Source organism: Melospiza melodia, unplaced genomic scaffold (assembly GCF_035770615.1).
Source record: "Melospiza melodia melodia isolate bMelMel2 unplaced genomic scaffold, bMelMel2.pri scaffold_28, whole genome shotgun sequence".
In the NCBI taxonomy this organism is placed as follows: Eukaryota; Metazoa; Chordata; class Aves; order Passeriformes; family Passerellidae; genus Melospiza; species Melospiza melodia.
Window position 1 is genome coordinate 6,146,644 of NW_026948600.1, and position 26,415 is coordinate 6,173,058.

At 49.5% G+C, this 26,415-nt stretch overlaps 1 protein-coding gene across 1 annotated transcript; it reads right to left on the bottom strand.

The window, feature by feature from the left end:
* Positions 1-749: 749 nt before the first annotated feature.
* On the bottom strand, positions 750-26,415 carry LOC134433869 (olfactory receptor 14J1-like; the record flags this gene model as incomplete). The annotated part of the gene is made up of 2 exons (XM_063182569.1): positions 750-761; positions 25,954-26,415. Coding segments are annotated over 2 exons (474 nt in total), but the record flags the coding sequence as incomplete, so codon positions are not given.

Consider the following 26,415-nt stretch of genomic DNA (forward strand, 5'->3'; position numbering starts at 1 on the left):
ATGTATATTAATTAATATTATTAATATTAATTATATATTTATTATATATAAGTTTTATATAATAATATTATTAATTAATCAATATAGAATCTATTATATATAATATAATATATTATAATATAATATAATATAAGTTATATATTAATATCTAATAATAATAATAATAATAATAATAATAATAATAATAATAATAATAATAATAATAATAATAATAATAATAATAATATTTTAAAATAATAAATTTAACACTGAAAATCCATTGGGAAGAAAGAAACAGGGTGTATCTACCGAGAAGGATCTAAACTCCATGAGTGTACTGGAAAAGGAATAAATAAAGGAATAAATAAAGGAATAAATAAAGGAATAAATAAATAAAGAAAGGAAGGAATAAGAGGAATGGACCCATTCTGGGGAGTGAGAGAAATATCCAAGTACTGGGAATTTCCAATGACTATCAGTGATGCTTCCTGGAAAGCTCCAGAAAACCTGGTTTGGATATGTGGGAATGTGGCTTACACTGAATTACCCGGGGAGTGGAGCAGCACTTGCACTATCGGAATTATTAAACCGTCATTTTTCTTACTCCCAAAAGAGTCTGGATTGAACCTAGGGGTCCCAGTATGTGATGATTTGAACAAATCTAGCTGACCAAAAAGAAACTTAATTGAAATTGGAGGAACACAGACATGGAAAAACACAGTATGGACCCCCCAGGAAATAATTTGCACTCATGGACCGGCGACCCAGGCTCAAGATGGGTCCTGGGGACACCGGACCCCAATTTATACGGAGTTAAATCGGATTCTGAGATTACAGGCAGCACTCGAGATGGTATCGAACCGAGCCTCTCTAGCTTTAGACCACATAAATGACCAACTATCCCAGACTAGAGCTGTGGTGTATCAAATCAGACTAGCAGTAGTTTATTTATTAGCTGATGATGGAAGCATATGTGGAAAATTTAACTCCCCCAGTGCTGCTTAGAAATGGATGACTGCAGTGAAGTCATTAGAAATATCTCAAAGGAAATCTGGAAGTTAGCTTATGTTGGAACACCAGAGTGGACCCCTACATTCGATACCAGCTGGTGGGACAATTTCTGGTCATTAAAAGGAAACTGGTGGGAAAAAAAAACCTTTTTCATCTTATGTGAAATTGCTGGTTTGATCCTCCTACCTTGCATGCTCCCCTGTATAATCCGAGTTGTAACATCTGCTGTACAAGCAAGTGTAATGATACCAAAAGAGCTTAATAAAAAAGAAGTAAAAGTAATCATGATAATGAATGATCAAGAACATGAAGATGCCAAGCAAATTTACAACCAATATTAAAAATTATACTTTCAAGAAGAAGTAATTGCTAAATGATGCAGGCTTGAGCCCAATCGAACAATTAAAGGGGGAAATTGTAGAGAATCAATTGTTAAAGGAGTTGATATAAAGTTCATTGTTAAAGGAGTTAATATTAAGTTCCAATGTTATTTATAGAATGTTTGTTGAATGTTTAACAGTTATGTCAAGTTCCAATGCTAGTTAAAGGACTTATAATTATGTAAATCCCCTCACTGTCAGGTTTTACCCCCACTGCTCCTGTCAGCGTTCAGAAGCGCATAATCACGAGAATGATTCAATGCAGGTGCTTTTATTGAAGAGCTCTGGGTGTCAAGGGTACAACCCAAATCTGTCTCCGACATGTATTCGGGACAAACATGTTTTTATAGTCAATCCTTATATAACTTTAATGTTAATTATTAAACCTATATTGTTTTATTGTATACATAGATTTCAGCCAAGCATGGGCTCATCGTGACCCCTCCCCTCAAACATCTAACATAGTTTCTCAGAATTCTTCTTATGATTATAAAATAATTGTATATAATTACTAAACAATCATCACATCTAACAATTATATCTTTTATCATATACTGCTTACACAGGTGTAAATTCACATGATCTGGCAAACACAAAGCCTAACATTTCCAGAGTCTATTTTTAACATTTTTCTACGGCCCCACTATGTCTAGCTTCTTTCTAATTCCCCAAATTTCATGATTTTAGAATCTTTTACTATCATTCCCACTCCCATCTAAGTTGTTTAACCGCCCAACACCATAAAGAAGAGGACTGTGTCAGATAATAACCAAATATGAAAATCCCATAAAACATAACAGAAAAGAATGACCTAATGAAAACACCTAGAACAACAAGCCACGATGCAAATGAAGAATTAAAATAACGCTTCTAACCAGAGAAAACATAACACAACATCAGGACCGTGGCCAGAGCTTTTTGCCTTCGTCACCCTAACCAGAACAGGCCAAGAGCAGCACAGGGACCATGGACCTGAAACCAACAGTGCCTACCCCGAGACTCTTGAAAGGAGAGAAAACCCAGCCAAGCCAGGCCTTGCTCAGCACTGCAGTTCCCTGCTCAGAGCCTTGGGCTCCCTGCAATCCTGTCCTCAAGGATCTGCTCTCACCAGGCCCTGGGCAGCCTTGGGCACTCCCTGCCCTCACTGGGGCCCAGCCATGCTCCAAGGCACTTGGAGTTTTGCTGCTGACTCCTTGAGCAGCTTCTCCACCCTTCTCTGCATGCCTGAGGCTCCTGGAGCCAGCCCCAAATCCAGCGTGGGGCTGATTAAAATACAGAAAGCCCTCAGGAGCTCTTTGTCTCCCTTCCATTGTCTTTGGGTCTCCAGGGCTTGTGCAGTGATTGGAGTCAGTTTGGAGTTCTTTTCAGGAGGAAGATTCCAATGTGCACCTCATGATTTTTCTTTTCAGTCAACGGAATATTTTTTTTTGTTTTCATTTCAGAGAAGAAGGGACAGAAGCATTTCCCAGGTGATCTTGATGCTGAATGTCTCCTTAGGAGGTCTGGGCAGGGAGAAGAATGAGCCCCTTGCAGGGGCTGTCCCTGTTTGGACAAGCTGCTCCTCACCCCCAACCTATGTCTGACATGGCCCACCGGGGACTGACATCTCAAAACACATAAAAAAATGAAAGTATTTTTCCTTATAAAAAAAATTTAATTAATAAATAAAGTTATAAACATAATATTCTAATTTATATTTTTATTATTTTTATTACATTAGTTTTATATTTTCCTTTAAAAATCTATACATTTTTTAGTAATAAAAAAAAATTGTCCCTCATTCTAAGAATTCCTTTCATTAATTAATTAATTTAATTAAGAAAAACACAATTCCTTCCATTAATTAATTATTATTTCTTGGCGACTTATTTCTTCCTCTTTATGGTAATTAGTTATATTTGTCGTCTTTTTATCATCTTTTTTATCATCTTTTTAATCATCTTTTTCTCACACAGGGTCAAGGGGCAGCACTTTGGGGTCCCTGGAGACATTTCTGGGGCACATTCGGGGCAGTTTTGGGTCTGGAGAGGGAATTCAGAGAGAATTTGAGGGTCTGGAGGACACTTGGGGGAGCCGGGTGGGCACTTGGTGGGGCACTCAGGGATCCCGAGGGACAGTTCGGGGTCCGGGGCAGCACTTGGGGATCCAGGGGGGCCCTTGGAGGTCAGGGAGGGGAATTTGGGGCCCTTCGGGGTCCGGGCGGGCCCTTGGGGAACCGCTGACGGGACTCTCTGGGGCGCGGGGGGTGATGGGAGTTGTATGCGCAGGTATCATAAGATTTAATAGGGCCGCGGAGCATCACGGGAGTTTGAGGCGCAACTGCAATGGCCCTCGGTGGGGCGCCGGGCATGACGGGAGATGAAGTCCCGGATGGAATAGCGCCGGACGTGCGCAGCGAAGCTTGATGGGAGTTGAAGTCCCGGAAGTGGCTCGATCACGATGTTTGGGGGTCCGGGACGGCTGTTAGGGGACACTTTTGCGTCCGAGCCTCGACTTGAAACCCTCAGGGAAACTTACGGGGAGCTCTAACCGGACTCTTTAGGGCGCGGGGCACGGCAGAAGTTTTAGGCGCGGGACTGTGTTCTGAGGGGATCTGGGGCCGCGGGGGATGAGAGGAGATAAATTTTTACAAGTGGCTGTACGGGGCATGAAATAAACAGGGCCAGGAGACTTCTTCTCCTGTGTAATGCCTTTATTAAAAAGTGATCAGCTCAGGATTGGGCGGCTCGACGGGTCTGCAGCGTCCGTCATCTCCCAGGGCGACTCAGAGGAGGAGGATATGCGCAGCTCTGTCCACCAGGGGCAGAGCTGGGGATCAGATCCTCTTGGGAGCCTTTTGGGTCTCCTGATCCCCTAAGATGGTGTCGTCAGATGTTGTCCCTCCCACTCAGTCGGCCTGGTCTCAGCTCCGGGGTCACCTCCCATGGTCAGGGCGAGAGGGTCCGAAGGTGTTCCGCGTCTCTGCAGGCTCAGCACTCGGTTCCTCACGTCCAGACATCACTCTAGTCTCTCAGCTCTTAGGTGGCTCGTTGTTTTTGGGGTTTCTCCATGAGTTTGGAGATGGGGTCCCACAAAGCATTCTGGTCTTGCGAGTCACTTTGCATAACCCCCCCCACCTTCTCAGGTGTCTTCCCTATTCTGAGAAAGGCAAAACTTAGCTTCGGGCAAGGTCCCCACCCAGGAGAAGGGCCATTACCTCGCCCCAGCCAGGGCTTTTACTAATACAAAAACAACCATTAACGACAACGACCCGTGATTACAATAACAAAACACACAGAACTTGGGCAGGGCCAGTGGTCTGGCTGCCTTTTTGAAACTTTTTCTCATAAAAAAATATTAACCGAGTTTTTGTTCATAACAGTCCCCCCTCTTTTTCTTTGATCGAGCTTAAACTCTAAGCTCGCATCAACTCTTAATTTTTGTTTTGAATCTAATATAAATCTCTTGTGCACTTTGGTAATCACGGTTACTTAACCTTGTTACTTTCCTTGGTTTCTTCAGGTTTGTCTTCACGGCAAACACTATTTTACTGAAACAGATAAATAAGCATAGTAAAAATAGCAATCCTCCAAGTGCACACACAGCGAGAAAAACTACCTTTCCCCACACATCCTTTTTGAAAATCTCCAGGTTCTCCCACCCACTGGGATCAAGTGTAGGAGTTTGATCTTCATTATTTACACATACTAACCTTTTTATTTCGTTTGAAATGTTCCTAATAATTGAATTCTTTATTTTTAATACTGCCTGGAGCCGAATAACTTTGTTTAACATAGATATTGGGATCCGAATTTGGCTTTTACAATTTTGGATTTTCTCAATTTCTATTTCACTGTGCCTGTTCTGTTTAATTTCTCCCAAATTATATATAGGAACTCCCAAACTTGATCCAGTTTCTTTGGGTAATAAGAAAATTGGTTTTATCACTCCAGCGGTGCAGCTGCCAGACGAGATCAAATCTAGGGGTTTAAGGCTCCCCTGAAATGTGTTCCTAAAGGGGTTTATCTCTTTTCCAGTACACTCATATAAATACTTGTAACAAACAATTTTTCTTACTATTTTCACCATTTCTTTGCTTTTTACTAGATCTGCTGAGCTTGTTTCAGCAGCATCCCATTTAAAGCACAACCAGGCTTCCCCTATAGGGCACTCTCCTAGGAGTGGCTGCCTAAAAGTGGCAGTATTGTATATTATCCAATACACTCTCTTATTTTTTTGATAAAAGACCAATTGGGAGAGGTTAACACAATCAGGGTTAGAACTGATGTGGACTCTCGACAAGGAGCTCACTTCCTCCTCATAGAGGGGTTGGTAGCATTCATTGCACGGCTCAGCTGGGCACCCCAGAGCACCACCAGCAACCAGAGCCATCAGCACTACCCTTCCCAAGAGTCCGGTATGGGTCATCTCACACAGCCTGCCCACCCGGCCTTGCCTCTTGGGGAACTTTACTGAGGAAAAGCTTCCAAGCTCTTTAGAGTCCCTTCTACCCGTTTCTCTGGTTAAACCTCTCTTGGTCTGTTCCCTACCAATTTTGGTTTCCCCTCCCAGGGGAGTGTTCTGTAGAGGATTAACCTGGAGTCTTTAGAAATAAATTGGGGAACTTAACTAGAATTACTTATTTACAGTCTTAAACTTTTTACCAACATAATTTACACAGAACAGTCTTAAAACATTTTAAGCAATATTAGAACTCTTAACAATTTTTTTTTTCCCACACAGTTTAGTCTTTTTGACTCTTCCTTCTGAGAGTCAACTTTAAATCCTTTGGTCCTTTTACCACAGTGTACTCAGGTGATTTAGCTTGTGAAGCAGATGAATCTCGTCCAGCGCCGGGGGGTGAGAGTGGTGTAGACTCTGGTCCAATGCCAGAGGGAAAAACTTGGACTCTGGCCCAATGCCAGCGGAAGAATGGGGTGCAGTCCGGTCCAATGCCAGAATGCCAGAGGGAAAAAAAACTGGTGTTGAATCCTGGTCCAATGCCAGGGGGGTGAGAGTGATGTGAGTCCAACCTTTTTCTTTTGGTCTGCACAGTCGAATTAGTAATGAAGAGTACCTGAAACGGGCTTTCAAACACAGGCATTAGTGGTCTGCAATTTAATGATTTTATCAAAACTCAGTTTCTCTGTTTAATGTTATTGGTTAATTTCTCTTTTTCCATAGCTTGCATGTTTCTCTCATCAACTTCTACATACTCTGTATTTTGCAAGGAGTTGTATTTCTCAGCTAACTTAACTCCCAAAGTATTTTTATTCCCCTATTTTTCTGTGTATTTAATTCACTGGTTTTTCTGTTCTATTTTTCAAGATCTTATCTATTTATCTCTTGCTTCTGTTTCTCACTTTCACTTACAGCTTAAATACTTCTTTCAACCCCTTACACTTGAATTTTTTTCTCTTTTTTTTTTTCTTACGCCATTCTTCTACACAATACACTTCCCTCTAAGGAGATGTGGTAAAACTTATAATGCACAATCTACATTACCTCTATTCTAATTTGTCTATATTTATTCTCACACATTCCTTCACACCCTCAAGACACAAACTGGATCATTATTGCTAGAAAATCACTGTGGCTCCCCTCACCTTGGGGTTGGCCCACAGGTCTCAGCATCTCTGGGCCTCCTGGAAGGGCCCTGGCTCTGGTTGCCTCTGGTGCACATTCACCTGTGAGGCTGTCTGCGTGTCACTCACGCTCTCACAGCTACGGCTCCCTCACACACCTGAGGAGCACTAGTCTCGTTTGCAGGTCACACACACTCTTTGGCCACAGCCCCCACCCGCCTGGGGGACACAAGCCTGGTTTGCAGGTCACACACACACTTCCACTGCCCCCTTCCCACGTGCCCGGGAAGTTGAGGCTGACTTTGCTTGTGACTCACTCTCACGCACACAACAAGACAACAATAAGGTACCTTTTACTTTCACATCACTTATTACAAGTTAAGTATTACTGGCCAGTTTTTGGTGCTATTGGATATCCTTTCTACCTAGCTGTTTTTTTCTAACTTCAGATGTTTTTCACTATACTATACTATACTATACTATACTATACTATACTATACTATACTATACTATACTATACTATACTTCTTAGTACTTTGTTGAGACAGGACTTATCTGCTCCTGTATCTACTCAAAAATTCTAATTTTCTTCATTTAAGGGTCCCACTTCAAAGTTTACCAAGGGCTCTTCTAGATGTTACATCGGGTCCCCTATAGTGTAAAGCACCTGACCCTCTAATCGTCACCTTTAAGGATCTTCCCTAAATTATCTTGTTCCCTGGCTATTGCCTCATCAAGACTGAGTTTTCTACAAAACCTCCTGACGTGTCCTGCCTTTCCACAGTAAGAGCAATGTCGCTCTCTCAAAGGGCTTTGAGGTGTCTCCATCCCTCTTGCACCTGACAGTACTGACCTATCCTTGCCTCCTCCTGGTGGTGGACCCGCCCACCCTGCACTTTCTCTAGCTACAGCAACCATGATCTTAGCCTTGGCCTTTGCTTTATCTTCCTCCCTCCTTAAATACACCTTCAGTGCCTCTTTTAATAACTCATTAATGTCCTTCTCTTGCCAATCTTCCATCTTTTCCAGTTTTCTCCGTATATCAGGCCAAGATTTGGTAACAAATTGGACTTTTAGTAGCATTTGACCTTCCAGGGTGTCTGGGTCTAATCTAGAGTACAACTGAAAGTTCCGCCTTAGGCGATTAAGCCAGGCAGCAGGAGCTTCATCTTTCTCCTGTGTACCCTCAAATGCCAATTGGGTATTAGTTCCTTTGGGAACTGACTCTTTGATCCCCCGTATTATCAAAGACCTATATTCCCTCATGGCCTTCCTACCCTCCTCCTGATTAGGGTTCCAGTTGGGCTCCGTTAGTGGCAATTTCTCTTCACCTGATGGCACCTGAGGTCCTGGACTGTTATCTTTCTCCCAAATTTTTATGCCCGCCGCCCTTATCATCTGGACCTCTTCTGGGGAAAATAATATACTCAGGATGGAATTCATTTCCCCCCAAGTGTAGATATTTGGACCTAGAAATTGATCCACTTGTTTGGCTATGCCCACTGGGTCCTCAACTAAATGCCCCAACTCTTTCTTGAATCCTCTCACCTCAGAAGCAGTTAGGGGAGCATTCACAAAGCCAACACCTCCCGCCACTCCTCCCATAGGAACCTCTCTGAGGGGAAAGAGTCTCTCTGCCTTGGAGGTCTTGGATCTGGTGCTACAGTATGGCCCATCTTCAGATGCCAAACTACTTTGAGGGACATCTGGGTTACCCTGAACTTTCTGCCCATCAGCAGGTGTATTTGCTGATAGCTGTCTACTGGGCGAGGAGGCATTTGTGTCCCAGGTAGAAGGAGGTAAAGGGACAGCAATAGGAGGGGGAGAGGGACCTGAGTAGATATTAAGCGGAGCTGGAGAAGGGGTGGAGAATGCAGCAGGTGGAGTAGGCACTTGTGGTGGTGCAGAAGGAACTGGAGGAGATACTGGGTTCATCATAGCAGAAGCTGAAGAGGTAGAAGGAGGAGTTTGAGCAGGTGGTAATGAGATGGCAGCCGGGGGAGAAACCGGACCTGCCATTTGAGGTGCTTGAAGAAGAGGATTATAAGGTGGAGGGGCAGAAGGAGGCAAATAATCCAGGGGGTCCCATCTTTTACTAGTTCTATCATCCCCTCCTTCATTCCCCTCTTTCTTCCTCTGTACCTTACAAATTCGCACCCCTTCATCCCCAACAGCACTCTTTAACCAGCAAGCCACATACAATAATTGCTCAGGATCAGTATCCCCTCGAGCTGTCAGATAATTATTTAATTGTTGGCACATCCACTTATCCTTTGTCCCACACCAAGGCCATCCTCCTTGCACCTCTAATTCTGGCCAGACTTCCATACAATAATGGATCATTTTCACTTTATCTAATCCCTCCGTGGCCTCTATAGAATCCCATTTTACTAACAGTTCTCCTAAGGGACTATTGGGATGTATATAACTCAGTCTCTTGCCGGTCTTTTTACTACTACAACATCCCATTTTTCAAGTCTCAATAAAAAATATCCCGAAGGTGCCTCTACTGACCGGGAATTTCAAAAAAACCTTCCTTGAGGAGCTCCAGCCTCCTCCACTGAACTTCAAATTTACTGCCTGATGCTCAGGACTTTATACTGAAACAACTGCCCAATCTCTTGATTGCCCAACTTCCCAGCGTCAGGTCTTACATCTATCGGGACTTAAACACACGAAGCCACGGCCAAGAATCCGGGTCGTGCCTGACACCCTCAGTCAGGAGAAACAACTGCCTGATTTTTAGTTTGCCTAACCTGCCAATTTTTAGGCTTCACTGTATCAGGACTTAAAAGCAAACCGCAGCCTCCTTCGCTGGGGTTTGTGCCTGACTCCTTTGTCAGGACTTACTTTGCCTGCAGGGCTTGTGAACCACCCGAATCCTTCTCGGGACTGACAAATCTTACTCGAATCCTTCTCGAGACTTACAAAAGTGCCTGACCTCCCTTTGTCAGGACTTTGGGGTGCGTGCCACTCATACACAGTAATTCACTCCGCACGCCCGGAGTGGGGGGCCCTTTATTCCCCCTTGGGAGACGACTCACTCACACTAATTCCACTCGCGTCCCCCTGTTCCTGGCCGCTTTTCTCGCGAAAAGACGGAACCGCAGTACTGAGGGGTCCACTCTCGCTTCGAAGGTCCGGCTGCCGGCCCTCGTCTCACTCACACACACGTACGCACGTCTCCCGCTCCCGCCACCGAGTTTCTCACCAGTCCGGTGCTCCGGTGCTCCTCTGCGTCGCTGTCCTGAGCCGGTCCCTCTGGTCCTGGTAGCCAGCTGTCCTCTGAAGATCCAAGATGGCCAGTCCTGAGTCCTCTTGCGGCGTGGCTATTCCGGACGAGAGCCCCCAGCTGAAATAAACAGGGCCAGGAGACTTCTTCTCCTGTGTAATGCCTTTATTAAAAGTGATCAGCTCAGGATTGGGCGGCTCGACGGGTCTGCAGCGTCCGTCGTCTCCCAGGGCGACTCAGAGGAGGAGGATATGCGCAGCTCTGTCCACCAGGGGCAGAGCTGGGGATCAGATCCTCTTGGGAGCCTTTTGGGTCTCCTGATCCCATAAGATGGTGTCGTCAGATGTTGCCCCTCCCACTCAGTCGGCCTGGTCTCAGCTCCGGGGTCACCTCCCATGGTCAGGGCGAGAGGGTCCGAAGGTGTTCCGCGTCTCTGCAGGCTCAGCACTCGGTTCCTCACGTCCAGACATCACTCTAGTCTCTCAGCTCTTAGGTGGCTCGTTGTTTTTGGGGTTTCTCCATGAGTTTGGAGATGGGGTCCCACAAAGCATTCTGGTCTTGCGAGTCACTTTGCATAACCCCCCCCACCTTCTCAGGTGTCTTCCCTATTCTGAGAAAGGCAAAACTTAGCTTCGGGCAAGGTCCCCACCCAGGAGAAGGGCCATTACCTCGCCCCAGCCAGGGCTTTTACTAATACAAAAACAACCATTAACGACAACGACCCGTGATTACAATAACAAAACACACAGAACTTGGGCAGGGCCAGTGGTCTGGCTGCCTTTTTGAAACTTTTTCTCATAAAAAAATATTAACCGAGTTTTTGTTGATAACAGGGCATCTTGGGGTCAGGAGGACTCAGAGGGTCCCGGGCGCTTTCGGAGGCTCCCGAATGGGCGGTAAGGGGGCACTGAGGGATCGTGGAGGGTCTGGGGAACACTGATGGGACAGATGGGGGCGATCCTGGGGTACTGTGGAGCGCGGGGCACGACGGGCGTTGTAGTCCCGGCTCCAATGGGGCTTAATGGGGCCGCGGAGTGTGATGGGAGTTGTATGCAAGGAGAAAATATGGTGCCTTTTTAGGCACGGCCCCTAGGCCCGGATTCCTAGTGATGATTGGCTGGGAACGGTGATAGGTGGGAGCCTCAGCAAATGGGATGTGGTGGAGGCGGGAACAGCCAAATCTAACTCCTACAGTCCATCCAGGGACAGTCCAGTCCATTCCAGTACAGACCAATATAACCCCACTAAAGCCCATTTCATTCCAAGTAGAACCCAGTTCAACCCCAGTGGCCCTCCAGTCCCTCCCAGTGCAGCCCTGTCTGTCCCAATACACCTGAGTTCATTCCCAGTTGTTCCCAGTTCTTCCCAACCTGATCCATATGATGCCCCAGTGTCCCCAGTTTTGTCCGCAATGCCACCAGTGCCCTCAGGTTGTCCCAGTCCTCCCCAGTGTCACTCCCAGTATGTCCCAGTGTCTCCCACAGCATTCCCAGTGTTCCCCAGTATGTCCCAGTCCTCCCCAGTGATTCCAAGCACAGTTTAATTTCTCACGGTGGCCATGGCAGCCAAACCCAGCAGTGGGGTCAGTGCAGTGCCCATGGCCACAGCCCCTTGCAGGGCCCAGTGCAGCTTGGGCTGATGATCCACCCTCACAGCTGGCCCAGGGCAGCTCTGCAGTGCCTTTGGCGGCACCTGGGGCTGGCACACACCTGAGCAGTGTGTCTGTTTGCAGTGGGGAAACTCAGGAGATTCAGATTGCTTCAAAAAACCCAAAAAAAGTGAAAACCCCTCTCAGGCTGGGTGCAGCCAGCTCTGCAAGCACAGCAGGGCCCAGGACAGTGAGGACAGACAGGATGGGGCTGGGCAATGTGGAGCAAGGCTGTCCACACTGGTCAGAGCTCCAGGCACAGCTTCTGTGAGCAGGCCAAAGCTGCTGGGTCAATATCAATCACAGAATGCTGCAATCACCTCTGCTCTAAAGAGAAATTTAATCAAAGACACCCTTTAAAACAGGAATGTATATTTTCTTACTGTACTTCGAAATCTTTCTCCATGACTGGACTAGGAAAACTTTAATGACCCTCTCAGGGCTTTGCTGTTGTTTACATCAGACTCAGTCTTTGAGAGTCAATAGCACAAAGTTAAATTTAAATTCCAAATTTTCTTGAAGTTTTAATATGTCCCACAGAGGGACACCACTGGGAAAGTGTCCCCAGGTTCCAGTTAGCGCAGGACACTGGAGGCAGTGATGACAGCTGGGGACAAAGAAGGCAAAGGTGTCTCTGGTGCTGAGCAAAGCTGGATGTGTTTCAGGAATGCACAGGGCCCAGGCCTGAGCCCCAGCCCCTGGCCAGGCAGATCCTGTCCCTCCCTCCTTGCTCAGGGCTCTTCCCGGGATGGGCACTGCCATGTGGGGATGTGCAATGGCAGGGGCAGGAGCGTGGGGCGGCCCCTGCCAGGCTGCTGAGCAGGGACAAGGAGGCAATGAGGCCCCAGCCCTTTAAGGGTCACTTGTCTCCTGCTCCTGCCTCAGGCCCAGGCCCAGCAGCCATGGCCAAAGTGCTGCCCAAGTTGGCTCTGTCAGGGCTGTCTTGCAGCTGCTGCCCATCCCTGTGCCCTGTGCAGCCCAGGCTGTCCCACGGTGTCCCTGCCCTGCGCCTCTGTCCCTGCAGGCTGTCGGCATCCCCCGGCTGCCCCACCTGGCTGGGCCATTCCTTTGCACCCAGCTCTGCCTCCTGCCCGCCTCTGCCTGCCCACACAAAGCCTGGGGCTGATACCAAAAGGGTGAATTCAGTTTTTACTGTGCCTGGGAACTTTCAGCACAGGAACAAGGCATGCAGGGGATGCTTTCCCGACAGGAATGGTTGGAAGAGAAGAAGAAAACATCTGGCTCAAGGGTGCAGGAATAGAGAAAACAAGGACTGAATCTGGGAACTTGGGGTGGGTTTTATGGAAATGGCTAAATTGTAATTCACATTTAGTGACTGTATATAAGCAACACGCTGGTAGAATTACATGTCCATGTGAGGTTGGGAGTTATCCCTCACTAGAGCTCTGGCCTGAATAAATGACACCCTCTGAAACAGGAAATTCATGTACAGGGACAAAGCAGCTCTGTGCTCAGTGGAGACTGAGGACAGCAGAGGAGCCCTGGGAGGGACTGAAGGAAGTTTCAGAGATGGTGGATCCTTTTGGCGCAATAGAGAACAGCCAGAGAAAGAAAGAATTAATGCAAGGGGCAGATAGGGAGAGCCAGACCCAAACGGGACCCAAACAGAAAGGAATTTCCCTGCCAGGGCAGGGCTGTAGTGCAGCATGTCCCCCAGCAGGAGCCTTTGTGTGGGCAGGCAGAGGCAGGCAGTTGTGTCCCTCTGTGGGAGCCATTAAAACTTCGAGAAAATTTGGAGACTAAATTTAACTTTTGAGTTCTTGAGAAGTTTTTTGAAGACACTCTCAAGGACTGAGTCTGATGTAAACAACAGCAAAGCCCTGAGAGTGTCATTAAAGTTCTCCTAGTCCAGTTATGGAGAAAGATTTCAAAGAGCAGTAATAAAATATACATTCCTTTTTTAAAGGGTATATTTTATTACATTTCTCTTTGGATCAGAGGTGATTGCAGCATTCTGTGATTGATATTGACCCAGGGTCTCTCCTCAGCAGCTCTGGCCTGCTCACAGAAGCTGTGCCTGGAGCTCTGACCCAGCGTGGACAACCTTGCTCCACATTGCCCAGCCCCATCCTGTCTGTCCTCACTGTCCTGGGCCCTGCTGTGCTTGCAGAGCTGGCTGCACCCAGCCTGAGAGGGGTTTTCACTTTTTTGGGGTTTTTTGCAGCAATCTCAAACTGCTGAGTTTCCCCACTGCAAACAGACACACTGCTCAGGTGTGTGCCAGCCCCAGGTGCCACCAAAGGCACTGCAGAGCTGCCCTGGGCCAGCTGTGAGGGTGGATCATCAGCCCAAGCTGCACTGGGCCCTGCAAGGGGCTGTGGCCATGGGCACTGCACTGACCCCACTGCTGGGTTTGGCTGCCATGGCCACCGTGAGAAATTAAACTGTGCTTGGAATCACTGAGGAGGACTGGGACAAACTGGGAAAACTCGGAACGCTGTGGGAGACACTGGGACATACTGGGAGTGAGACTCGGGAGAACTGGGACATACTGGGAGCACTGGGAATGCTGTGGAAGACACTGGGGCCGTTGCGGGGAGGACTGGGGACACTGGGGCATCCTGTGGATGACACTGGAGGGAACTTGGAGGGACTGGGTATAAACTCAGGTGTATTGGGAGGGACTGGGCTGTACTGGGAGGGATGTGAGGGGCACTGGGGTTGAACTGGGTTGTACTTGGGCTGTAGATGACGTGGGCTGTACTGGGGATGAACTGGACTGTACTGGGAGGGACTGGAGATGTTGAATGGACTGTTCCCGCCTCTGCCGCATCCTATTTGCCAAGACTCCCGCCTATCACCGCCCGAAGCCAATCAGCGGCAGATTTCGGAGACTCGGGGACGGTACCTACTGTAGCCACAACTCCCGTCATGCCCCGCGGCCGGATTGAGTCCCATTGGAGCCGGGACTACAACCCCAGTCATGCCCCGCGCTCTAACCCTGGGATCCGCCACCCCTTTGTCCCTTAAGCGTCCCCCAGACCCTCCAGGATCCCTCACTGCCCCCTCAGTGCCCATTCGGGACCCCCCAAAAGCGTCCCCGGACCCCCTGAGTGCTCCCAACCCCACAGATGCCCGGTACAGCCACTTCTGGGAATTCATCTCCTCTCATGCCCCGCGGCCCCAAAGCCCCTCAGAACAGTCAGGCGCCTAAAACTCCTGCCGTGGGCCGCACCCTAAAGAGCCCGATTAGAGCTCCCCGAGCTCCCCTCAAGTTCTCTCAAACCGTTTACATTCCCCCGAGGACCTCAAGTCGCGGCTCGGATGCAGAAGAGTCCGCCAAGAGCCTTCCCGAACCTCCAAACAAAGCGTTGGAGCCACTTCCGGGACTACGGCTCGCATCATGCTCTGCGGCACTTGCCCAGTGCTGTCTTAGCCGGGACTTCATCTCCCGTCATGCCCCGCACCTCAACCGACGTCTATTGCAGCTGCGCCTCCAACTTCCATGATGCCCCGCGGCCCTGTTAAACTGCATTAGACCTGCGCCTACAACTCCCATCACCGCTCGCGCCCCAGAGAGCTCCGTCAGAGTCCTCCAAGGGCCCGCCCGGATCCCGAAGGGCCCCAAATTCCCCTCCCTGGCCTCCAAGCGCCCCCCTGGACCCCCAAGTGCTGCCCCGCGCCCCGAACTGGAAGCCCTGAGTGCCCCACCAAGTGCCCACCCGGCTCCCCCGTGTCCTCCAGACCCTCAAGTTCTCTCTGAATTCCCTCTCCAGACCCAAAACTGCCCAAAATGTGCCGCAGAAATGTCTCCACGGACCGCAAAGTGGCCCCTTTTATCCTGTCTTTGAAAATGATAAAAAAGATAACAAAAGGATTTAACATAGGACTGATTAGCCTAAAGAAGTAGAAATCAATAGCCACACTGGTCAATGAATTAATGTTGGGAATTGTGTTACTTAGAACTAATGACCAATAAATTTTTTGCTTGCTAAAAAGGTATGGATTTTTAAATACAAATATTAAAATTTTTTAATACAAATATAGAATATTACTATCATAAATAATAAAAATAATTATAATTTTCCTAATTCCGTAAATTTTATTTTTAAGGGGAAATGCCTAATTATTTTTATGTTTAGGGATGTCAGTCTGTAAGAGACGGTCCAAAGATCCCTCATCTGCCTCACAGCCGTCGTCAAGGATGGAGATTGAAGCCCTCCCCAAGGACTGAGACTGAGACCCCTAAAATTCTAACCCAGGGGTGCTGGCCTGACTGGAGTGGGATGTCTGCCATGGGAAGCGGGATGTTTCCCATAGGAACCAGTCCTGAAACAACGGGCCCCACTCACTGCTGGCACCGGTTTGTGCTGTTCAGAACTGGACTGTCTGTGCCTGTTCCCAATGGATTTATTCTCCACTGTTCCCTCCATGTGCCATCCTGCTCCCCTCCCGGCGGTAGATTATAAAAGAGCCTTGAGTTAACCAAAGACTTTGAGACTCTCCCCGACGTGACCAGACGGATCTATTGGCCAGAACACGAGTATTTAATCTCTTCGTTGGCAGCTATTCTCCCCCCCCTTTTCTCTGTCCCTCTGTCCTTTATCTCCTTTCTAATCCTTCTGTTGCATCTGCTGCAGGCGCTCAATAAAAGGTGCATTTGTTTTGGTTAATACTGAAAGTCCCCTGCTGTGTGTCTTTGCACCCTGAGATCAGTGAAACAAACCATTGTGACCCCCCTTGTACCAGGGGATGGTGACATGGCCTGATGGGGTTGCTGCCCACAGCGTGTGAACGTGATCTTCTTGGTGGCGACTGCACTGGCTCATCTGCTCTTGCTTTCTGGTCTCCCTGTCCCAGAATTACCTTTGCCACCAGCTTTTCTTATATTGTGGTTCTCTGTAGTTCCTTCAATAGTCAGCACTTCCTAAGTTCACTCTTGGAATAGGGGATCATCACCTCCCCATCATATCGAGTGCATTTGAGTGCACTTGAATGCATTTTGCCTGCATTCCAAATATGGTCCCTGTTTTTGATTTACTAGGAGATCTCTGTTTGTATTTTCTACCTCTGTTGAGGCTGGGATTGAAGGTACTTGAGATGATATTTCGCGTTTAGATTCAGGTGGTTTTTGTTTCTTATCAGTGACACAGCCTCACCACCATGAGTTCTGCAGCCTTTCATCTAAGGCACAAAATGCCTCACTGTCTCTTGTTACAAGACCTGGATGGTACCAAGGAGACCATGGTGATACTGGGGATCCAAGGGGACTGTGGTGACACCATGGACACTCATGGAACCATGGGCATTGTGACACAGCAGGGCTGCATGGAACTCAGGAGTCAATTGGGACTCTACCAAACCTCATGGAACCAAGGGCCCATTGTGACACTGGAGAACTTCAGGGAACCAAGAGTCTCTTGTGACACAGGGGGTACTCATGAAACCATGGAGACCATTTTGGAACTTCAAGGCCTGATGGAACCAAAGGGTTGTTCTGGCACTTCTGAGCCTTGGAAGCAAAGGGACCACAGTGACACAGTGGGGCTCTGTGGAACCAAGGGTCCGTGGTGACATTGTAGGGTGTCACTGAACCAACTGTCCGTGGTGACACTGCAGGGCCTGATGGAATCATGGACACCATTGTGACAGTGCAGGGCGTCATGGAAGCAAGGGGCCATTGTCACACTCTGGGGCCTCTTGGGATCCAAGGGCAGTTGTGAGACCATGGAAATTATGGCAACTGTGGCACCATGAAACCAAGGAGACCATTGTGACCCTACATGGAACTAAGGATTCATGGAACAGTGCAGGACACATGGAACCAAGGGGCCGTTGTGAAGCTGTAGAACCAAAAGAGCCCATTGTGACACTGTGGGCCCCCATGGATCCAAAGGTCCATTTTGACATTGCAGGGCCCCATGGAATCCTGGAGACCACTGTGAAACTTTGGGGCCTTGTTGAATGAAGTGGCCTGTCGACAGAAGGAGACCAGGACATCAATTAGCTCATCACAGGCCCAATTTTACTGATCAGTACAGCAGGTTAAATACAGTTCATAATGAGCTTCATACATATTGCAAAAGTTGAGCTCAGGATTGGTTAGTTACATATCAGCAACTACGCCTACTTCTGCATTCTTATGGTTATACTTTTGATACTTTCTACATATTCTCAGGAAGAATCTCTCTTCCCTATCCTCATGTTGCGGCAAGGGCATTCTGTCCTTGCCTGTCATTGGTCACCGACTGCTGACTTCTCCTTTCAGCCTGCTGACTGCTGACTTCCCTCTTTCAGCTTGACCAGCGGCATTATGTCAGTATGGCCTTTCTCAGCTAACCAACTATTAATAATATTCTCCACAGTGGCCCTGCAGGGCCAGATGGAACCGATGAGACCCCATAGAACCAAGGGTCCGTTGTGACCCTGTGGTACCAAGGTGTCGTGGGTTGACCCAGGCCAAATGCCAGGCATCCATGTGGGCTGCTCACTCACTCCCCTCTGCAGCTGGATAAAGACAATTTAATAAATGGTTCGTGGGTTGAGATAAGGACTGGGTGAGATCACTCATCAAATACTGTCCTGGGAGAAACAGGCTTAGCTTAGAGATGTGAAATTCATTTATTACTAACAAAGTCAGAGCAGGAAAAGGGGAAATAAAATAAGCTCCTCACCTCCCTCCTTCCAGCTCTACCTCCTACCCCAGCAGTGCAGGGAGACAGGGAATGGGGGTTATGGTCAGTTCATCACCCATGGCTTCTGGCCCTGCTCAGGGAGAGGAGTGGTTCCCCTGCTGCACCGTGGGTCCCTCCCAAGGGAGACAGTTCTGCAGGAGCTTCTCCCATGTGAGTCCATTTCAGGGGCAGCAGCCCTCTGCAAACTGCTGCAGTGTGAGTCCATGCCAGGGACAACAGTCCTTCCCAAACTGCTGCAGCATGGGTCACTCTTCCAGGGGGTGCATTCCTCCAGGGACAGGCTGCTCCAGCCTGGGAGCAGGGCCCCTCTCTCCATGGCTCTCCTGCAGGGTGCCTGGGTCTCCAGGGCCTGGAGCACCTCCTGCCCCTCCTTCTGCACTGACCTGGATGCCTGCAGAGTTGTTCTTCTCACATGTTCTCCCTCTGCTCTCCTCTGAGTGGAGTTAAAACTGCGCCACAATCTCTATTTTGATTTCCTTTTCAATCTGTTATCACAGAGGCATTGCCACCATTTGTAACTGGCCCAGCCTTTGCCAGCAGCAGGTCCATCTTTGAAGCCAACAGGAATTGGCTGTGCCAGACACGGTGGAAGCTTCCATCAGCTTCTCACAGGAGACGTCCCTGTGCCCCCCTGTGAAATACAAAGCCCTGTTTCATGTCAGGTACATACTGGCAACGTGTGTATTTGTGATTTTAATATGTGTGGAAACCAAACATGGGACAGTTATAAAGACAAATTCTAATAATTACTGAGGAACGTAAAGCATGGAAGAAGGCCTTTGAACCTATCCTTTTTTCTTAATTAACCTTTATAAGTGTTAAGTTGATTTAGGAGCATTTGAATTAAAGCATTAAGGATGTTGCTTTTTGACAGGAACTTTCTGCTTGTAGCTAAGCCTGAAAGAGTTTTGCAATAATAACCTTTTGAAGTATAATTTTAGAATATTGCTTGTAGTAAGGATCTTTGAAAATATACCTTTAGAATAAATAAAAGGAAACACGCTTATCTCACACCTTAACAAAACAGTGAAAAGCAGCCTGAGAAAGGAAGATGAACCTCAACTCAACTCAAGGATTAATAGCCAAGGGAAACTGGACATCACTGCTATGAGATTTATAGTCTCTGCAATTAAAAGGTGGACCCACATCTGGATTCTGGACCACACCATCTGGGAGATTTCTTCCTTCTTTCAGAAACTGAACCACCAGGATCTTGAGATACTCCTTTCTGGGATACATCCTGAGAATAACTAAATCACAATAGGTATAGAATTGTGACATAAAAATTGGGAATAGAAACTGCTGAGAAAGCTGATGAGTACCCCTACAAATACCTGTATGCCTCAACTATCGGTGTGCAGTTGGAGGGAAAACTTCCCCCACTGTACCCAGCGCTGTATTGCTCGTACTTTACCATATTAATTAATGACTTGATTGCTGCTTGAATATTGGCCTAGTCAAGCTTCTTATTTATAATACCCCTGTGGGGGGAGCTGGGAGAGAAGAAGGGGACGCTGGCCTGTCCCTCAGGGGAGGCGCGGCTCATTTGCTGACAGCCGGGGCCTCCCAGCTGAAAACTTTCAAACTCAGTGTTTTTCTGGGACACAACATTTTTCACAGGCTGATTCATGTTTGGTCAGGGGCTTCTCGCTGGGATTTGGGGTGCCTGACTCCCCTCATGGGCGCCAGTGGCGTGGGGGATGTGGCTCCCAGAGGTGCTGCCTCTGTCCAGAAGCCCGGAGGGGATGGGGGTGATGTTGAGGAACAGAAAACAGGAACATTGGAATTTGAATTGTGGGGTGAGGGGTGGAGGGGGTGGAGAGCGAGCATCGCTCACTTTTTCTGGGGAAAGAAGACCCGCAGATCCGGGATGGAGATCCCAGGGAAAGCTTCTCCTTCCCAGCTGCCGGTGTGCACTGGTGGTTATAGGGGGAGAGGGAAAAAGCGTTCGGTCACTCCTGCTGCCAAGGCACTGGCAGCATGGTGGGGATGGGCTGTGAGAACAAAGACCCCACCCTGCAGGCCAGGTCTGGGCTGTTTGGCCTGCCCACCACCAGGTTTGTGGGCTTTGATTCCCCTACTCAGGCCTGGGGCTCTGTTCTGTGGGCCTGGTCTGGGGTCCTTGGTCTGCCCACTCGGACTGGGGCCAGGGACCCTGTCCCACCCAGTGGTGCAGGAAAAATAAAAAAAAAAGAATGGTGGCTAGAGCTACCAGCTCAGAGTACTGGAAAGCCACAAGTCAGGCTCAGCCCAAGTGATTCAATTAAGGACAGTGGCCAGAGCATTCCAGAAATTTTCTCAATATTGTTTGATAATTATCAATGGAATTTTTAAAATAGTTATTAGTGACTTTTCTTTAGCAGTTCTTTGTTTCAGGATTCTGCAAGTCTGTTTCAGGACCAAAAGGGATCATTCAGGGATGTCAAAGATCAACATCTCCAATGACTGGGATTGTACTGGGATGCTACGGGGATCATACTGGGAGCAGCTAGGCCCATGCTGGGGCAGACTGTGATCACACTGAGGAAGACTGGGATCATACTGGGATCACACTGGGGTGGAGTAGGAGCCTGCAGGGGGCAATTGAGACCATATTGGGGGACAGATGGGATATACTGTGAGTGACTGGGATCATTCTGAGGGTGACCAGGAGCAGTTCTGAGCAACTGGGATCATGCAAGGAGCAACTGGGAGGAACTGGGACTGAGCGGGTACATGATGGGCATGATTGGAAGCCACTGGGCTTATACTGGGATGAACTGGGGTCATGCTGGAGGTGACTGGGATCATACTGGCAGTGAGTGCCACTACACTGAGGCTGACTGGGAGTGGTTGTGAGCAAATGGGATCATGCTGGAAGGGACTGGGAGTGACTGGGAATGTGCTGGAAGGAACTGGGCTACACTGGGACATACTGGGAGTGTCTGCAATGAAAGTGAGGGTGAAAGAGAGCAACTCGAGCCATGTGGGGCACAACTGGTTCATACTGGCAGGGACTGGGAACACACTGGGATCATCTCTGGATCATACTGGTAGGGACTGGACTAATACTGGGAGTGTCTGAGAGTGACTGGGAACACACCATGCACATCATCCCCCATACTGGGGGCGACTGGGAACAGCTGGGAGCAAATGGCATCATACTGGGACTGACTGGATTGATCTAGCTGGAGGCAACTGGGACCATACTGGGAGTGATTGGAAGTTATTGGGATTATACTGGGACCATACTGGGAGTGCTGGCATGTGACAAGGATCAAACTGGAGCTTACTGGGCTCCTATTGGTATTGAATGGAAGCAGATGGGATCACACTTTGGGCCACTGGGAGCAACTGAGAGAAACTGGGATCATGCTGCAAGCAAACTGGAGGAACTGGCAATGACTGGATGCAGGCTGGAGGCACCTGGGATATGCTGGGCATGACTGAGAACATACTGGGATAACAAGCACCTTACTGGGATCACTGTGAGGGTCTGGGAAGAACCACGGACATGCTGAGGGAAACTGGGATGTACTGGGAGTGTTTGTAATCATACTGGGAATGACTGGGAACAAGAGGGACCATGCTGGGGAGAGCTGGGACCATGGTAGGGGCAACTGGGAGTGAGTGGGAGTGACTGGGTCTACACTGGGGGCAATAGGGCATGACTGGGATCATGCTGGCCGGGACTGGGATCACATGGGGAGTGACTGGGACTATAGAAGGGACAACAGGGTTCAACTGGGATCACACTGGGAGGAACAGGGAGCAACTGGAACAATGCTGGGGGCAACTGGGATCAAACTGGATCATACTTGGAGCAACTGGGACTGCACTGAGGGTGACTAGGAGTGGCTGTGAGCAACTGGGATCAGGCTGGAAGCAACTGAGGACAATTGGGACTAACTGGGAACCTGCTGGGAGTAACTGGAATACGCTGGGAGTGATTGAAACCACAGTGGGGGTAAATGGGAGCAACTGAAACCCCACTGGATGGTCATGGGAGCAGCTGTGCCCATGCTGGGGTCATACTGGAACTGGTTGACATCATACTGGGATTGACAGGAATAGTACTGGGAGTATCTGAAAGTGACTGGGATCCTACTGGAACCAGACTGGGAGTGACTGGAAAGGTGCTGGCTGTGACTGGAACTATACTGGAAGTGACTGGGAGCAACAGGGCCCACACTGGGAGTGACAGGGAGTCACTCTGAGCATGACTGGAATCATATTGGGAGGATCTACGAGTGACTGGGATCATACGAGGGGTGGTTGTAACCATACTGGGAGTGACTGGGTGCAACTGGGATCATCCTGGGAGCCACTGGGGTTACAGGAGATGAGAATGGATCCTGACTGGGGGTTACTGGGAGCTACTGGGCCCATGCTGGCAGGAAAATGTGGACACATTGGGAGCAACTGGAATCAACTGGAGGATACTGCAACCATGTTAAGGGGACTAAGGACACAACTGGGGTAACTGGGACCACACTTTGGGCAACTGCCAGAAACTGGGATCATGCTAGAGGCAAGTGGGAGTAAGTGGGAAAGACTGGGATCATTTTCAGGAAACCAGAACCTCACTGGGGCAACTGGGATATGCTGGGAGTGTCTGTGACCATACTGAGGGCACTGGAACCACAATGCAAACAGCTGGGACCATGCTGGGGGCAACTGGGAGTGAGTGGGACCATGCTGAGAGGGACTGGGACTATTCGAGGGACAACTGGGATCATACTGGGAGGAACTGGGAACAACTGGGAATGACAGGATGCATGCTGGTGACAACTGGGATTTCCTGGCAGTGACTGGGATAAAACTGGGGGCAGCTGAACCACACTGAGGTAACTGGGAGTGCCTGGCAATGAGTACGAGTATGTTCAGGGCAACTGGGATATGCTGGGAATGCCTGAGACCATGCAGGTGGTGACTGGGACAACACTGGGAGCCACTGGGAATGTGCTGGGGGAACTGGGACCATGCAGGGGGCAACTGGGGGCAAGTGTGAGTGACTGGGGCCCTGCTGGGAGAGACTGACATCATACTTGGAGGTACTGGGACTATACTATGGGCAACTGGTAGAACTGGGAACACACTGGATGAAAGTGGGAGCAACTGGGACCAGGTTGGGGACAAATTGCATAACGGGGAATGACTGTGAGTGCCTGGGCTCATACTGGGAAGAGGAGGGATCCTGCCAGGAGTGAGGGGAAGTGACCAGGATCATCCTCGGACTGACAAGGAAACTGGAAGGACACGGGGGGGGGCAACTGGGCTCATGCTGGGAGCAGGGCTCCTGGACAGGATAGATGCAGGGGCCAAACCCAGCAAGGTGAGGTTTAACAAGTCCAAGTGCTGAGTCCTGCACTTTGGCCACAACAACCCCTGCAGCAATACAGGCTGGGGACAGAGTGGCTGGACAGCAGCCAGGCAGAAAGGGACCTGCAGGGACTGATGGACAGCAGGCTGGACAGGAGCCAGCAGTGTGCCCAGGTGGCCAAGAAGGCCAATGGCTCCTGGCCTGGATCAGGAATGGTGTGGCCAGCAGGAGCAGGGCAGGGATTGTTCCCCTGTGCTCAGCACTGCTTGGGCAGCACCTCAAGTGCTGTTTGCAGTTCTGGTGCCCCCAATTTAGGAAGGACATGGAGGGGCTGGAGCATGTCCAGAGAAGGGACACAATGCTGGGAGGGGTCTGGAGTACAGCTGAGGGAGCTGGGGTTGTCTTTCCTGGAGAAGAGGAGGTTCAGAAGACACAAGGCAGTGGCAGGGGAAAGATTGGATTGATGATCTCCGAGGTCTTTTCCAACATTGCTGATTCTGGGATCCTCTGGAAACACCCTTGGAGAAGTTGCAGCATGAGCCCAGGGACTCCTTTTCAGGAGCTCCAGCAGCCCAGGTGCCTCAGCTTTTCCTGGCAGCCCCAAAGCCCATCCTGTCAGTCCTGCAGAGCCTCTGCAGCTCCTCCTCATTGCCCAGAACAGGGAGCCCCAGAGCCAGACAGAGCAGCCCAGATGTGCCCCCTGGCCTGGGGTGCCTCTGGCAAGGAAGCAGCACCAGGAACTGCAGGAGCCTGCAGACAATTCCTGCAGCACTTGTAGGATGATCCTGCTCCCCAAGGGATGTTCCCATGGTGCCAAGTCAGGAACTGCAATGGGGAGTGGGGCCAGAGAGGAAAGGGCAAACAGGGATGGGCTCCTTGGAGGGGAAGGAACAGGGATGGGCAATAGGAAGAAATCTGGATCAGGAAAGAGGAAGGAAAGCAAAGGTGAAGGCAGGGAAATGCTCGGGGCAGTTTGGGAGTGGCTGCCAGGCAGCCCTGGCTCTGACCAACAATATCTGCAGTGGCACAGGAAACTCCCAGCTGATGGGAACAAACTTTCTGGCTGACTGCAGAGGGCAGGACAAAGCTGAGTGGTTTCCCTGCTGTCCCCCAGCCCTTGCTGGCCCCAGGGGCTGATGGCATTTGTGCTCCCTCAGGTTCATGTCCCCACAGCAACAGCATGGGGGTGCTCCCCCTGCTCTGTGCAATGCAAACAGGGGCTGCTGAGGCAGTGCTGCTGTGTCTGTGCCTGCAAGGATGGGGCACCTGTGTGAGCTGGGGGAGAGGCCAGGGCTGCAGAGGGGGATGTTGTTGGCAGCTCCATCAGGACGCTCTGGGACGCTGCCCTGGGCTGTGCAGCACACTGGGGATGGATCAGCCCCTGCTCTGCTACTCCTTCCCCTCTGCCCCAGGGACCTTGTAGAGCCCCAGCCATGCTGTTTGCCCCCAGCCTGCCCATGGCCAGCCTGGGGCTGCTCACGGGGCTTTTCTGTGCTGACCATTGGCCTGGGTGTGTTCTTGAGAGAGCCTGGGCAAGGAGTCTGGAGCCCCCAGGGCCTGGCCTGAGGCGTCAGCGCTGCCCCAGCAGTGCCCATGGCCTGTCCCTGCTGCAGCCCCAGCACTGCCACCCCCAGGGCTGTGCCCGGCCCTGAGAGCACTCAGGCCCTGCAGCAACACCAGGGCCACCAGGGCAGCGGGGCAGGGCCACGGCAGCAGCACTGGCAACAGCAAGAGCTGCTGCTGCTGGGCACAGCTGCTGTGCCAGCACTGATCTGCCCCCAGCTCTGCACACAGACATTGCTGCTGCACCTCCAGCGAAGGCAACAAGAGGGGGAACTCTGGTTAAAACTTTGCTTGGAGATCCTTTACTTCCTTTAGAGCCACTGAGAGCACAGCTCCTCATTGACACAGTCTGGGGCCACAGCAAAGGTGGAGAGAAATGAAATGAGAAATGGCAAAACCAGTAGCACTTCATTTGGACAATACTAAAAAAAATAAAAAGAATGAGAATAATAAACCAACCACCATACGCAAGAAGAACAATGAAAGATTACATTGATTTCAAGTGATTTGCAGAAATTGGCAAGCAGTTTAATGTTTCTGATATAGTCCAGTCACCAATCTCCACACTGCAGCCTTGAGCTCCTGGTTTCTCAGGCTGTAGATGAGGGGATTCAGGGCTGGAGGCACCACCGAATACAGAACTGACAGGGCCAGATCAAGGGATGGGGAGGAGATGGAGGGGGGCTTCAGGTAGGCAAAAACGCCAGTGCTAAGAAACAGGGAGACAACAGCCAGGTGAGGGAGGCAGGTGGAAAAGGCTTTGTACCGTCCCTGCTCAGAGGGGATCCTCAGCACAGCCCTGAAGATCTGCACATAGGAGAAAACAATGAACACAAAGCAGCTTGAGGCTACACAGGCACTTAGAGCAAGAAGCCCAAGTTCCCTGAGGTAGGATTTGGAGGAGGAGAGCTTGAGGATCTGTGGGATTTCACAGAAGAACTGGTCCAGGGCATTGCCATGGCACAGAGGCAGGGAAAATGTATTGGCTGTGTGCAGCAGTGAGTAGAGAAAGGCACTGGTCCAGGCAGCTGCTGCCATGTGGGCACAAGCTCTGCTGCCCAGGAGGGTCCCGTAGTGCAG